This window comes from Panthera leo, chromosome A3, assembly GCF_018350215.1.
Source record: "Panthera leo isolate Ple1 chromosome A3, P.leo_Ple1_pat1.1, whole genome shotgun sequence".
NCBI classification, from domain to species: Eukaryota; Metazoa; Chordata; class Mammalia; order Carnivora; family Felidae; genus Panthera; species Panthera leo.
The window spans coordinates 85,780,964-85,797,911 of NC_056681.1; the positions used below are offsets into that span (position 1 = coordinate 85,780,964).

General features: G+C 42.1%; 1 protein-coding gene across 1 annotated transcript; it reads right to left on the reverse strand.

Moving 5' to 3' along the window:
- Nucleotides 1-9,979: 9,979 nt before the first annotated feature.
- On the reverse strand, nucleotides 9,980-15,846 carry BMP10 (bone morphogenetic protein 10). Its single transcript, XM_042930223.1, has 2 exons — nucleotides 15,513-15,846; nucleotides 9,980-10,920 (listed from the first exon to the last, which is right to left on the reverse strand). Exons 1-2 carry the CDS (start codon nucleotides 15,844-15,846, stop codon nucleotides 9,980-9,982), a joined length of 1,275 nt encoding a protein of 424 aa, XP_042786157.1.
- Nucleotides 15,847-16,948: the final 1,102 nt, after the last annotated feature.

The window sequence follows — 16,948 nt, forward strand, 5'->3', positions numbered from 1 at the left end:
TGCCACCCCTGTGAGTGAGGAAGGCTTCCACTTACTGTTACCGGTCTGAGCACTGTTGGGTCTGGTTTGTTACCCAGGGACAGATAATGGGAACATCCTTCAGTAAGACCACCTAAAGACATGATGGAACATTAGCACAGGAGAACCCGGGGTCAATTCCTGGTTCCCTGGGCATTGTAGGAGGAGTAAGCAACCAGCTCCCAGGTCATAGGGACTGCAGACTGAGAGGCAATTGCAAAATTGGAGATTTTCAAAGAACTTAGAAAAGAAAGTGAGACTTTAAACTTCTTCCAGGCCCAGCATGAAATTGGTTTATGATGGTCTGAGTCAGGAAAAAACTTTCCTATTCCCTCCACCTCTTCTTCCTTTGGCTGTTTCACTAAGCTAGGCCAAACGTTCCCTTGCTGAAAAAACATGTCCATAATTTTGAGATGGAAAAACCATTTCTGAGCAAGATGCATAAAACCAAGAAGCCACAAAGGAAAAGACCACATAAAACTGTAAAACTTTTGAGTAGCAAAACACAATGTATTTGAAAAGTCAATAGATGAGCAACAAATGGGAAAACAATTGACAGCATATAATGAATTGATTGCACACAATATATATGGCATAACATGTGCCAATGAATCAGTGAGAAGAATATGAACAATGGGTGAAAGTCAGGAAGTCTACTGATAGAATGAAGAGAATTAGTCATGAAATATACACAAATATATTTAGACTCACCAATCATTACAGAAATACATTTAAATTTATTCATATTTATTGTACTTAGCATCTGCATTAGTCTTCTAGGGCTGCTGTAACCTAGCACCACAAACTGGGTGGCTTGGAAAACAGAAATTTATTGTATCACAGTTGTGGAAGCTAGAAGTCTGAGATCGAGGTGTTGGGAAGGTTTGTTCCTTCTGAGAGCTGCGATATAAGATCTCGTCCATGCCTCTCTCCTAATTTCTGGTGGCCTGCTGACAATCACCAGAACTCCTTGGCTTGGAGATACACCATGCTGACCTCTGCCTTTATCTTCACATGGCGTTCACCCTGTGTTCATGTCTGTCTCTGTGTCCAAATCTGCCTTATTTCATAAGGACCCCAGGCATATTGGGTCAGGGTCTGCCCTGAAGACCACATTTTAACCGACTACTTCTTTGAAGACCCTATTTCCAAATAAGTTCACATTCTGAGGTACTAAGGGCGAGGGCTTCAATGTATGAACTTGGGGGACACAATTCAACCATAGCAGCATCCATTAAGAAAAGGGGTAGTGTTGGGGCACCTGGGTGGCTCAGTCAGTTAAGCGTCCAGCTCTTGGTTTCGACCCAGGTCATGATCTCATGGTTCGTGAGTTCAAACCCCGCATTGGGCTCTGCACTGACAGTGCAGAGTCTGCTTGGGATTCTATCTCTGTCTCTCCCTCTCTGCCCCTCCCCTGCTCTCCCTCTCTGTTTCTCTCTCAAAAATAAATAAATAAAAACTTTTTTAAAAATTAAAAAAAAAAAAGAAAAGGGGTAGTGTTGAATGTTGGAAACTGTATAGAAACAGTACTCTTGTGTACAGCTGGTGGGGTATAATTTGTGTAACATTTTGTAGATGAACTTGCTAGTATCTCTCAGGATGATATATTTTAAACGTGCATGTCTTTTCTCCAGCAATTTCATTTTAATGAATATAACAAAATCTGAAACAGGCAAAGTCACCATGAAAAAGAGAACCTTTAAAGGTAAGATCTGGGGGGAAATGGGGGAGGAGGGCGTGTTAGGTAATGCTACTGTTTTTGGTATAGCATGTATCATGCTCAGGTAGATTTCAACTTCCAACCTCAAAGCTGTTCTTTAACAATGAACTCTGCCAGGCATGATTTGTGGTCCATGTGGGAACAGAAGGACAGTTACTTTATTTTCCTCTGACTCTTTCCACTCCTGTAACCTGCTGAGCAACATCTGGCTAAGGCTGAAATTTGAATTTCAGAAAAACAATGATCCTGTTTTCAGTATAAATACGTCCCATGCAATATTTGAGACACACTTATACCAAACAAGTTATTCATTGCTTATCTTAGACTCAAAATTCACTGGACTCCTATATTTCGTCTGGCAACCTGATACTTGGCTCCATACTGCATGAAGCAAGTGGGCATGGCCCTTGGGAGCTAGGATGCTGTGATGTGATTCCACTATATATCCCTTATTTGGGCAAGGTCGCAGTTCTGCTTTTGCAGGAACTTTATAAAAAAACAGAGAATGAAACATGTGACAGTTGCAGCAAAAGATGTACCAGGAGCTGGCCTCATGTAAATATTATGTTAATTAAAACAGATGGGTCCACTGCATAAACAAAACAACCGGAGGGGGCTGGTTTTCGTTCTGTCTGGGTTTCTTAATATAGTAACTCAGTTCCCCTCTTGTTCGCACTCTTTCCTTATCAAGCATTGAACTGGGGTATAAGGAAGTTTAAATTACCAGGGATTGGAGATCTGTTTTCTAAACAGTTGAAACAGATGGTTGATTGCCTGAAAAGCATTCTTTTCGGGGAATGGAGGGTTGAGCTTGGTTCTTTCAGGAAAATGTTTTGTTGCAGTTCATGTACTGACGTCAGGTTTGCCACGCTGATTAAGTGCCCCCCCCCCCCAACCCCGGCTCTGTTCCTCCCATTGAGTTCGCCTACTGGGCAAAGGTTTCATTTTTTAGTGCAGCCTGCTTGCTTCTTCAACATCAAATTGGTCAAAAGCCTGCTTACTCCTCCCACACAAACCTCTTACAGTTTCCAAAAAAGAGCAATAACCATGCAGGAGATTTTTGCAGGTGAATGTCACTTGAGAGTCTACAGATGATAAAGCTGAACAGTCTCCCAACTGAGCTGCAGTGAGCCTAACAAAGAGATAATTTCCTTTTTGCCTATTTTTTAACGATCTGGGATCAAATCCAGGATCACACGTTCCAGTTAGTTGTCACATCTTTTTCATCTCTTTTAGTCTATAACAGTTTCTCAATCTGTCTTTGCCTTTCATGGATGTTTTTTGAAGACTACAGTAGAATGTTCTTCAAATGGGCTCATGTGATGTTTCTGCATTCTTGATAAGGTTAGGTGAAGCATTTTAGGCAGAAATACTCATAAGGTGTTAGAACTGGATTTTCTAACACTATTCCCATGCTGCACCAGAAATTTGGCCCTGTGTCCTGTGAGTGAAAATTTTCTGCCAAATCCTGATTTGACCGTGGTGCTTCATGCTTCCCACCAAAAATCTCAACTTGAACTGAAGAGCCTAAATCTTGTGTAAGATTTTCAGAATCACATTTAAGAGTGAAAAATGGATTGAGATGTCCATGTGTTTTGGGGCTTCCTTCTTGGTAAGATGAGAATTTTGGATCTGTGCTAACGGTATGAGGAAGGTTAAGAGAGGGCAGGAACTGGTTCTTGTAAACTGACAGTTCGGGAGAGTGAGTTGGAGATAATCGCATAATCCATTTATAACCACCCAAGTTAACAAGCTCTCACCTTCTCCAAATAGGCCCCTTATTTACAAATAGTCACTTCTGCGCAAAAGTGGGCTCTCATCCGTGTGACTGGAGTCACATGCAGCCCGTCTCATGGCATTATTTTCCCCCAACACCACGAAGTTAGACACTAATAATCTGAGCTTTGAAAACAATTTTTTCTCTTACTTTGTAAACACACCACCCCCCAAAATAACTTGCAGCCGTGTCTTCCCAAATCGGTCCCGTGCTCTCTCTGTAGATAAGAAACTCTTAGAGCAATGGTGGCTGGTCTTATGCTGCCATGGTCAGGTCGACCACAAATGGAGAATGGGTCCAGGCACCATGCTGTGAGAGGCCACTGTAAATGGAATTATTTACAGAACAGAATGAATAGGTTGCTACAGAATTCAAAATCAAGTAATAATGATGGGTTTCCAGGCCTTTTTAGTCAAGGCTGGCCCATGACTCATCTTTGGTTCTTAGCTCCCTTTCCTCCATGACTAGAACTCTTATCTTGCCCTTGTCATTTCCCCTGATACTGAGGGACAAGAACTGTGTGCTCTCTGTTGAGGCACTTGCCAGACAAACCCTGCCAGTGGGAATATAGAGGATTCACCCCAAAAGCGGTACAGGATGATGGTCTGATGGAAGGAATTTTAGTTCACGTGGCTATGTCTCCATGCCCTTCAAATCCCACATTTTGCCACAGAAATGAACTTCCTTCCAGAGCAGGCAGCGGGATCTTTCTGGTCACCAGACCTGCTACCCACTCAGGGGGCAGGTCTAGTCCAGGTACAGACATTCCATCTATTTCCATCTGGCTGAGGGAGTTCACTACGTGTGACTGTGTTCAGACGCACACCATTGCAGGAAATGGGGAGCAGGGGATCCAGAAGAACAGTAGAACTATTTGCATGCCAAGGGCTGTCATAAAGATGGATTCGATGCATACGTGCCACCCCAAGAGTTGTGAACTGGGAAGTTATGAGGGACAACAGGAGACACATCAATTTCATATGAAAAAGAGCTCCCCACAACTTTCTGCTTATCTTTGTTTCTCCTTCAGTGACCTGTGTGCATACTGACCTACACCATTGGTTAAATACAGTACAATTGAGGCGGTGCCTCTAAAAATGTAACAGGTGCCTTTAAGGAGGTAGGGCACTCTCTTCTCTTTACTGATATTTGCAGTAAAGATTAAAAGTGCTTTGGTCGGCTGCTGGGGGCAGTGGAGCACACTAAATAATGTTTACAAGTCCCTTGTAGCCTGAGATTCAATGAAGTTCGATAATCATATTTCAGTGAAACTTAGCCTGAATGTTCTTCCCAAAGTAATCACTCTTTAATCTGTGTCATTCTAAATTCAAAGAAGAAATATTTCCCAGTTATTGACAAAGAGGAGCTCATTTCATTTTCTAGGTACGTCTCTGGCATTCATGGGATTTATAGAAAGTTGTGTGAAATGGGATAATCACATAACACTCACTCTCTGGTGAAACCACTTAGAATCTAGAGCCAACACATTGTTTTCTCAGGCCATGTTCTACTAATATAGCATGAAGTTTTAGTCCACCTGGATTTACTGTGAAAGAGAAATGTAAAAAAAAAAAAAAAAAAAGGCCAAGGGTGGTGGGCGGGGGGAGCGCAAAAGACATTTCATCCGAAAGAAAAATAAGTTGCAAATAATAATCGTCAAAATAATGGTTCCATTTTATTTCACAAGATGACTCTGAATGTACACTTTTGGCTTATGAACACAGTGTAAAGTATCTCCATCTTCCTTTCAGTCTAGTAATTATTACATACATTGGGAAATAAATGATGAACACATTTTACACAAGAAAAGAAATGCGTGTGCTTCAGCTGGTTCTGTGTGACTGTGGCGTTAGCTGGTTTCCCGTATCTGTGGAAGTTCGTCGGGTGGGCACGATCACCCCCACTTCCCAAGTGCAATCAAGCCAGACACACACAAAACAAGCGTTCATGTGCGAGAGAAGCGTGTTGATCACAGCAAACGGTCATTCCTAGATGAGGTTATTAACTTACGGGTACATTTCCACACCCAGAAACACTTTTTTCTGCTGCTGGTGTACAGTGTTATATGCTTTCCTTCCACCTAATGTGTGAAGTCAAATGCGTTTGTCGGGAATGAGAAAATGCAGAGAAAATGCACAACAGCGTTCCTTTTTTCACCGGAACTGCAAAGGGCCAAGTATGACCCATGGTGACTCTATGAAAAGATCTACAGTCCTTAGGAAGGGCAATATCCACTATGCATTACAGACAAACTGTAAATGGTTTTGCCACAACACTTCTGGGCTTTATAGGCTGTTGATGGGTCCAGTAAGAAGTAATATGTAAAATTCCATTCTGTGAAAATCTGTTTTACTTGAAGAATATAGATTTCAAAGAATAGCAAAACATTTACTCACAGTGCTGGGAAAAGTATTTACCATGAATTCCTTGGGTCAAAAATTACACACAGGGAAAGAATGAAGCATTTCGAGGCTGATTCTTGGGGGAATCACTAACTTAACATTGTTTCTGCTTATAGAGTAATTGGACTAATTACAAATGGATTTGTCCAACTGGGTCTCTACATTGCTGGTCAGTGAAAGCAATGAATACGGTCAGGAGGAAGCACCTAGTTTGGGGAATGAAAAACCCCCATTAAACACTGCCTCCGCTCACTGGCAGGCAGTCACAGTCCCTCACAGCCTGACAATATTTGCCTGTTGTGGAAAAATGACAATGTCAGCCCAGGAAATGACATGACAATGTATTGGTTAAATGTTTTCTGGAACACCTACACTATTCAGTTAGAACTGTACTATTTGCAAATGAGTAAATATGCCAAGGGGCTCACAGCATGCCTACCAGACGCAAATATACACAGTTATGGCAAGCTTATTACAAGTCCTCTTAAAGTAACAGGAAATGTTGATGCAAAAAAGACGGATGAAAATACAGGCCGTAAATTGTAAAGGAGCCATACTCCGAGGAAGGTATTATTTGAAAAGCACAGAAGACTATTTTATCCAAGAGGGAATCACAAACATTAAAAATAAAATATTTGGTATTCTACACTATATTACAAAAATAAATATATCCATCAATAAATAGTAAGAAGCCTAGAAACTTTTACAGGAATATTTTGGTTGTGGGCTGTCAAAATCCCTCTGCTACAATCCTCCTCAAGAATCATTTAGGTGTCAACTTCAGTGATGATAATTCTTCCATAATAAAAAAGACTGGCGCAGGATGCAGCCAAGGTCTGTGACCAGCAAGGACGTTAGTGACCTCTACCTCCCGAGGATCTGACAATTTCATGGCTTCGTATTAGCGTAGGGATATAGGAGAGGTGAGACACATTGCAAGAGGCCTGATGGGGGTCCCTATTTAAGGTTTGTGCCTTTGCATTTCTCGATGAGAAAAAAAAAATGCAACTAGCAACGTTTGAATAACCAACATGTGACTTGCTCTACTCTTTTTCCATAGTGAAGAAGCAAATCATAGAAATGCATGATTACGTCTGGCCTGTAGTAAAAGGACAAACATCTGGGATACACAGCCTAATCACTGACAACCTAGACGTTCACATCTCTTTAACAGAAGAGTGTGCTTGCCACAAGATTTCCCCCCAAACCTGGCTGAGTCAGCAGAGGGCGTGAAGGAAACAGGCCCTGGCACATCTTAGTGTTCTACCATCAGCACTCTAATAGCAGCGGGGTGTAGGGCCTGTTCACGTGGCTCCTGAGAGCAGCCTGCTGAGTTTTCAGGAATTTTGCAAGCCGTTTGACATCACACTGGTAGCTTGAAATAGGCTACAGTGAGTTACACCTTTGAAACCTACAAATCAGGATTGCTGGTTACAAAGCATTCACCAGCACGTCACTGTCTTATATATTTTAGACATAAAGAAAATGTTGCTGGATTTTTATCTAACCAGAAATATCTTGTTCAGCTGAGATTTTACTGTATGTCTATCATAGACAGTGTCCTTTAGAAAAGAGAAGCAGTACCATAGAGTAAGTGAGGATAGAGTGTGTACCGTGGATATAAAGGATGCACTGTGTCCCTCTGAGGGCTCTAAGTGTCACTATCCAAAGCCAGTTACCCATGTGCGCGCGCGCACTCACACGCACACACACACACACACACACACACACGCACACATGCACGCCACTTTATATGGAAGCTCTTTCATAAACGAATGATCTGAGTTGCGTGGCCAACTCAAATTGTCAATCACTGTATACTCACTGAAGGTCAAAATTCCACTTTTCTGGGGCAGTGATTTCCCAGAATCTGCCCTCTGGACATCAGTGGACAATGGATATACAGAGCAGAGGTCCAAATCGGACAAAATGTCCTTCTAGCTTCCCTTACCTCTATTTTCTAGTGCAATTTGAATTTATCACCCCAAGAGGTTTGTGAAAGGGAGGCTGCTGGTTTCCCATGGTAAAAAAAAAAATGCAAGACTTCTTAAGGAAGCATTCAATGGGGTGAGTGGGGGACAATGTACTGGAAACCATATTCCTAGAAGTGTGAACCTTCAGTGTCGGCTTCCTGGAGGAGTCAAAACAATTTGAGACCTATACTGCTCTCGTTCTTCCTGCACAAAGCCCATGATATCACATGGATGGTGGTGCTGGGAGGAGCTAAGATCAGAGCCTCAGTGTCCCTCCATGTAGCCAACTGCTGGCGAGCCCATTGGACCATCTGTATCAGGAACACTTCCCCATTACCTTAGCCCTGGCCAGTTCCAAACTGGGAGACTGCAGCATGGGAGAGTTGGGAAGCCTACCAGGGGGCAAACCTGATTTCAGAATTGAGACTTAGCTCTTGAGTCATTAGCTTGTGTGTCTCTTTATGAATCCATTTATTTAGGTGTATCTGTTTGGACCCTGGTTTTCTTTTTTCTTATACTTAAGTATTCTTCATGAAAAAACCTTTCATAAAGAATACTTATTAGAGTAAAGTCAAGTTAAATCTTGGGAGGAAATCTAGAAATTAGAGCACTAACCCCACTCACCCTGACAGCAAATGCTTTCGGGTGTTCCCTCCCAACCCCACAGCAAGGGCAATAAAGGCCAATGAAGACAGGAGAAACAAGAATGACAGAAGGATATGAGACGCTGAGACAAGAAAAGAAAGAAGGAAGGAGAGGGGTGGAAAGAAGCAAAAGCAGGGGTGCAGAGGCAAGGGAGAAATAGTAAGAATTAAAGAAAAATATTAAGAAGAGTCCAACAAACGGATCCCTTCTGATTTTCCTCCTCTTGGTCTTGGGTAATTTTATTTTGTCCAAAAGATTTAAATCTCCAGTTAAAACTGCTTATAATTTTACAAACACATCCTAGGTTAGCATCTATACCCTTTTCTCTCTTCTCCTGCGAGCACCGTCCCACCTCCTCTACCCTCTGCAGCAGTAAAGGCCAACACACATGGCCTTGCTGTCCTGTTATCTCAGGAACATCCTGAAGTTCCCTCTTTGTTTTTTCTTTCTTTTTTTTTTCTTGACCTGGCGCTGCCCTCTAGAGCGCAGTGGTGTTCCAGGGACTCATTCTTTGGTAATGTAGCTTAAGGCCACTGCCTCTTGAAGCCCTTTGATTTCTGTATCAGATAACCCCTCTCCTTAAACAGGCAGCACCCTTTACCTGGTCCTGTTGCCCTGAGCAATGGCACAAACTCAACTGATAAAAGCTAATCTACATTTCCGGGCGCCTGGGTGGTTCAGTCAGTTAAGCCTCCGACTCTTGGTTTCAGCTTAGGTCATAATCTCACAGTTTTGTGAGTTCTAGCCCCACATCGGGCTGTGTGCTGATCACGCAGAGCCTACTTGGGATTCTCTTTCTCTCTCTCTCTCCCTCTATCTCTCTCTGCCCCTCCCTTACTCACACTGTCTCTATCTCTCTCAAAATAAATAAATAAACTTTAAAAAAGTTAAAAAAAAAAGCTACACCTACATTTCCAATAGTATTTAGGAAATGTCATACTTCATAGGATGGTCAAATTCCTGGTGCAAATTATCTTGACATAAATCCTACTCAGAGAAGAGTTGACTGAGAATATACCATCAGTTTTTAATATATACACATTTGATTGAGTCATGCATATGTGTGAGTATAATCTACCTCTATAGAACCAGGAGAATTTTGTAAGTTTATCTCTGTACACATATACATACACGAGTATCTATCACTGACACTCTATTTCTGCTTAGGGCCTGTTGTTTTCAAATTGACATAGAGGACAATTAGTGTGGCTTGCCACTTGCTATTGGAAATGGCATTGACAAGAAATGGCAAGTCCAAAGAAAAACATATTGGAAGGGATGATATTGTATTAGCAAAACATGCATTTCCTACAACAAACTGACCTGCCCATTTCCCTAAGGCAGCAAGCCTCTATCATCTGTACACTCTTATTAAATAATCTCATTAAATAGGAACACAAAATATACACATTTACAGTTATTAAATTAGCACAGGACTCCTCTTCTATCTACAGCCACATTCAGAGACTGCCATGCCTTCATATTTGAACTTGTAGGTGACCACGCCTTTGTCTAAGTAGAGGATGGAGATGGGCTCTAGCTTGGTGGGCACACAGCAGGCTTTGGAAGCCTTTTGGGAATTCTTGAGGTGGACCAGGGCCTGGATAATCGCATGCTTTGTGGGTGTGAGATGCTCTGCAAGGGGGTAGTTGCAAACCCCACGGCATTCGTAGGCTTCATATCCAGGTGGGGCGATGATCCAAGAGTCCCAGCCAATCTCCTTGAAATCGATGTAGAGCGGGGTCCTCTTGCAGTAGTTTCCTTTAGCATTCCTTCTGATGCGGGCAGTGGAGTCATAGATGATGTTTGACCTCATTTGCAACAAAGCTTCTTCTCCGGGTCCGCTGGAATAACTGTCCATGCCCAAGTTGTCAAACTCCAGAAGTTGCTCATGGGCGATCATTTCATTCAGTTCTTCTGTCCGCTCCTTCTCGCTGCTTTGGTCATCAGAAAACACGACAAGCAAAGGGACATGCTTATTCCTGGCACTGGTGTCTATTTCCAGTTGTCCCCTGCCAGCATCGTCAACTCCGTCGTGTCTACTCTCAATGTGGACCTCCAGCTGGTGGGTGGATGAACCTGACTTTTGCCAACGTCTAATGGCCTCAGTGACATCGAAAGTCTCCCACTCACTGTTGGTTCCATAGATCTCCCCTGACACCAAGACCAGCATGCTTCTTTCACCCTCACTGTCCCCTCTGCTCTCTAGTACCTCAAAAATGGTAATTTTTCGGTCTACTCCATCATAGATCATGCGATCTCTTTGCACCAGCGTGTACAACCTCAGTTCAGCCATGATAACCTCTTCATGGTGAGGAATGGACACATTGAAGAGGAGAGGGTATTTTCGGAGCCCATTAAAACTGGCTGGCTGGGAAAACAGATCTGAAAAAAAAAAGACAAAAATCAGAATTGCTGTATGTCACTGAGAAAAACAGATGCTTATTTATGTGATAAAAGGGCCTGTCTGCACGAGAAGCTTGACACTGAGAAATCAATGAGAACAAACACAATGTTAACATTCTCTGACAGAAAACACTGAAAGGTCAGTGGTAGAATACTAAGCTGACTTTCGCGGCCAAGGCTAAGATGGAAAATGGCTGCCTGATGAATGGGACACCGCTCTCCCGGCCTTGCTTGCGTAGCTTATCAGCCACAGAATGACAGAGCTGGGAGGAAGCCTGGAGACTGTGCAGGCAAGCCCCCAGTTATTCCAACCAGTGAGGAGCCGTCAAATTGGACATGGGGTGGTTGTTCTTTCTTGGAAGTTTTTCAGAGATGAGGACTTCATGGCTTTTCACATGTGCATTTGTAATGGGTGGAGATTGCCCACATGGTTGGCTGAGCATTAAAAGACCTCCAGCTATATTGGGGGTTGGCATACTATAGCCCATGGGCCATATTGGGCTCTACCTCTGGAAATAAAGCTTCATGGGTACATAGCCTGACCCGTTTATTTCTGTGTGGTCAGTGGCTACTATTGTACTACAATGGCAGAATTGTGACAACAACATGGCCCCCAAAACCTAAAATATTTACTATCTGTCTGGCCCTTTACAGAAATATTTTGTTGACTTCTGCTCTAGACGCCAAAATCTGACAAGGTAACCAGACAGCCAAATACCAAGGGGGTCACAGTGGATGAATTTTGGGTGTGTGGTTGTCAACAAGGAGGAATGGGAGGAAAGGAAACTTGGGATAGAAGTCTTCTATCCCAAGGGTAGTCTTCTACCCTTAGCAAACATCACGGAGTTTGGTACATAAGAATCACTCGGAATGTTTATGAAACAAATTTTTAAAAGTCCTTTAGTCTCAGAAGCATGCCTCCAAATGTTAGCATGTTGACTTCCTATCTGAGAATTTTACGGGAGCCCAAAGCCTCTGTACACTTGCCCCCAGGAAATACATGATTACAAAATGTCCCTGAAGGCATTTGTCAACCAGCAAAGGGTTCCGTGAAACCAGGGTACTAAGGACCCACCAATGGAGGGGTTCTCTATCACCTCTGGCAGTTTTCCCAACTCTGTAACCAATTCCTGATTTTAGTGTGGTCCTTGTTCCAGATTGTACCCTTTAATATTCTTATTTCACTTTGTAATATTTTTTTTAGTACTTAATATCTCTTTTAGTTCTGTCCTAAGCAACAACATTCATGAAATGAGGGCATTGAGGTGATAGCCATGTGGACTTTTTTCTGATCCACGTTAATGAAAATATATAATAAGGTCTCATAATTTACAGCTTTCTCTGGGTACCACTAAAATCATCTCAAACACCAACAGTGGGAAATACTGGTCAAAGGAATGAATTTGAATTCTCTAACATGACTCTTAAAAGCAGCTATAACCAGGCCTTAACCTCCTGATCGACGTATAGCTGCCATTCATCCCCTACAGTACATGGAACATTGTAATTGGCCAACTGATATTTGTTGAAAGTTTAAATCATAAAAATTCCTATCGAAAGGAGACTGAGGGGTGCCTGGGTGGCTCAGTCAGTTAAACGCCCAACTCTTGATTTCAGCTCAGGTCATGATCTCATGGTTTGTGAGTTCAAGTCCCACATCGGGCTCTGCACTGACAGTGAGGATCCTGCTTGGCATTCTCTCCCTCTCTCTCTGTTCCTCTCCCACTGTGCTTGCTCTCTCTCTCTCTTTCTCGCTTTCTCTCTCTCTCTCTCAAAATATATGAATAAATAAAAACTTAAAAAAAATAAAGTAGGCTGATATCTTCACCATTTGCCAAAACATTCCTTTGCCTTGTTGTGTATTGTACCTTTGGAGATGTTCCTCTGACTCTTGGAAAGTCTTCTCCCCTTTTGGGTGTGTGGCCCTTCCTTGTGGGCCCCTCTTCTCATCCCTATCTAGAAGTTCACTCCCTTCTGGGTCCCTTGAATATTTACTCTCTGTCTCTCCTTTGAGCTTTGCCATTTATATCCTTCCATTTCAGGTTTCTTTTTATGAATGGGTCTTCCCAACTAGATCATGACCAAGCTGGCAGGTACTGTGCCTTAAACTCCTTCTGTGCCTCTATGCTACCATGATGCCTTAAACAGAGGCAACACTTTCAAAATATTGATTAGTTGATGATTGTGAACATCAGATCAAACTGATTTATGGGCATGGCATATGTTCTTAATACATCAAGTAACTTGGGAGTTGTCCCTCTTATAAGAATAGAGAGACTTGACTCTCCTTGGACAGGGAACATGAGAAGATCAAAAATAGGAAGGTAGACAGGTTGCTCCATCCATGACAAAAGTGCAGGATAAAAGCTTATGGTGGTGGGTGGAAGAAATTCCAAAGGAGCACAAGGAAACTTTGGGTGGTGATGAATATGTTCATGATCTTGATTGTGGTCATGGTTTCAGTGGATGTTTATATATGTCAAAACCTGTCAAATTATATACTTCAAATATGTGCAGTTTATTGTATATCTATTATACTTCAATAAAGCCATTAAAAAAATAAGTTCGCAGAGCATGTACAAATATACTAAGTAGTGGATGGAGGTGTTGCATTCTAGGCAAGGGAACTGACGTTAGTTGAGCATATTGTAACGTGCCAGGTGTTTTGAAAGCATTGTTTTATTTAGTACTTACAATGACTCTTTATTGCTATTGTGCTCATTTTACACCAGAACAAATCAAGCCTCAATGCAGAGGACTGACTTCCCCAAAACAATGAAGTGAGGTCAGCAGTGGTAGGAATTAAAGTCATGGTTTTTTTCTACCTTAGAGGTGCGCTTGTTTTCCCCTGATTAGTTAGATTTGGAGGAGGTTTTTTTGTTTTGTTTTGTGGGGATGGAGGGGTTGGTCTTTGTCTCCTAGGCAGCTGCACTGTGCAGACCCAAAGAGTCAAAGGAGGGACAGTTAACAGCCACTAGGGCTAGCCCAGTGCACACTCCACCCGCAGACTGGCAGAGGACGCCACAGCCGGGGCGTCCACGGAGAGATCCACTCCGGCTTTCGCTGGTGTCCAGTGATCAGATGCTCTGTAAACTCCACTTCCTGACCTGCCTCACGCAAATCCTCCACGGAAGAAGCGAGAACTGAAGCACTCCTGTTTTCCCAGGGGATGTGAACACTTTCCCACCTGCACTCTCAGCCAGGCACCCAGGGCTCAGTGCTCGGAAACACTAGGAAGGTTTCCCATGGAAGGAAGCTATTTATTTTCAATCCAGACTCACCCCCAAAAGGAATCTGTAACTTCAGTTTGCCATTTCCATTATGTTACTAAATGTTACTAAGTAACATTTCCAATGTGTTACTAAATATCTGAAATTTGGGCAGTTACCTAAATTTTAAAGGCAAACGATATCTTTAGCACTGAGGAACACCCACTCCCTGTTTGCTCCAGTGCCTAGAATTTAAGGAATTCATTCGTAATATCTGACGTTTATTCAGCAATTCATAGTAAATGCAGTGCTTTCTTACTCAGAACCTCTTTGAAATAGCTCAATTATGTTACATAGGTATATTATACCCAATTTACAGATGAGTAAATTGAGGCCCAGAGAAATTAAACTAATTATCTCTAGCTACTAAGTCAAGCGTATCTCAAAATTCCAAATCCTAAGCTATTGCTTTGCTATTGCCTTTCTGCTTTTAAGAACGTCTGGTCAATATCAATCAAAACCCTCTTTTCTACCTGGTCAATGATTATGGTAAATATTAAAGAATTCATTTCTTTGGATCTACAGCTTTTACCAGACATATGCCTACTAGTACCATATTAACTAAAAGATTAACTTGCTAGGTCATTAGATTTAGTCACTGAATAAAGCTGGGGGAGATACCATAGGTTTCCTGCTGATATTTAAAACTTGCACATTACTATTCATAAAGACATTGAAATAAGCTGGATCATTAACTGGGTCATACATTATTCCTGGGCATTATAAACAGTGATTCAAGGATAAACATGTCACACAAACACACCAAAACTTTAGGAAGAACCTCTAAAACATACATTTTCAGCCTGTCTGAATATTTCTTCAATAAGGTCAGAAAATAGAAACTCATTCAAAGTTCGAAAGAAGCACAAATCACAACTTTTGGGTGTTGTCTGTTTTCATCATTTACATTCCAAGCAGAAGTTCATGCATTTTTGAGTCAATCAAAAGACAAACGGAAATTGAGACGTAGCTGGAAAATGACACGCACAAGTATAGTGGTCGACCAACATAATTTTTTTATCACTTACTGTTCAAACTTAAAAAAATTTTAACAACCCAATCATGAAGTCAAAATGGCTTTGGATTAAAAGATATTCTTTAGTACCTTTTAATAACATTTGGGAAATGACCATGAAAATGGTATAGACCCAAAATGTGAATTGTTTTTGAGTATCTATGTACATACACCCTTATACAGAGGCATTCACCCTTATCTATATTATTCCCACGCATTGTAAATTTACTTATCCGCCTCTTGAAAAAAAAATCCAAGCAGAATCTATCAATAATATGTAAACTTACCTTCATTTTTGAAGCTCCTAATGATGTTGGCAGATGGCATGGAGGTCCGATCTGTTGCAAACTTGTTGTAGAGCTCCAGCATGTACTCTGGTGGGTCAACCTTGGCTGAATCCTGCGAAGGGATGTCGGAGAGGTTCAGTGTCTTGAGGAATTCATTCTTCATGCTCTGCAGCAATGTGTTAAAGTCGACACCATCTTGCTCTGAGAAGACATCATCGAAGAGGGGCATATCTTCTTCCAGAGGCGACCGCTCCAGACTCATGATGGGGCTGCCAGAAACTGAGTGAACCACCAGGCAGACGAGAGCGCACAGTTGCAGGGCCAGAGAACCCATGACTCTGCTCAAGCCCCCAGGCCAACCCGGGAAGGTTTAGCTCTCCTGGGCTCTAAGTGGCAGTTTTATCTTGTAGCGCGTTAATGTCTCGTGTCACTGGAGACAAGTTTGGAAACTCTTCCCCTCTCTCTCCCTCCCCCTACCACTCTTCCTCTCCCCTCAAAAGTCAGGTTGCAGTAATTGGATAACAAAATCCCCTATAGGGGCCTAGCCTTTCTTATCTCCCTAGTGTAAACTTGTGCACCAGATTTTGTTTCTATCTCGCGATCCTTTTTTCTTTTAATGAGCATTTTGTAAACATTTCCACATTCTGACACTGGCGAAGAGATAGGACAATTTTCTCTTCACAGAAGCTCTGCTTCTCTTCCTTTCAATCCACTTCCTTTTGGCAGGAATGTCTAAGTTCTGCTTTTATGCGGTTCACTTTCACACATGCCTAGAATAGATACTAAGAATCAACACAATACACATCAGTGGCAACACGTATTAATTCAAGTGATAGGGCTTCCGTCCTCACATCAACATTTCTGAAGTCAGATCAAATATCCAGCATCTCTAAGTTAAGCTAATAGATATAAATGAATTTATATAAATTTTTAGAAGCTTACATTTTTAGAAACAGGGAAGTATAAACTTTGTGGTCAAGGGCCTTTTCATACAGATTTAATCTGGTTAAATGGCTTTTGAAACATAGGGTGAGTGTTTCATTATAATAGCAACTAAAATTTCTTAGGTGCTTTCCTATAAACAGGCATTGTGCTAAGTTCTTTGTGTATATCACCAAATGTGCTCCCTCTAATAACCCTATTATTATTCCCATCACAGGTATGGGTCACTAAAATTCAATAACTTGCTAGAGGTCACAGAGCTACAAGGTGATAGAGTCAGGATTTGAACCTAGGCATTCTGACTCTTATACAAAGAAGAAAACAGACTTTTCAACCGGTGTTCCCTGAGGTTGGGGCAAGGGCTAAGTAAGCCCCAGCCGAGCCTTCTGGAGAGTCCACAGTCAGGAGGCAGGCAGCGATTTGCAGCTGGACGTGAAGCCCAGGTCCTTCACCCTGGCAATGAAGTATCAGGATGGCCAAAATCTCTGCCAAAT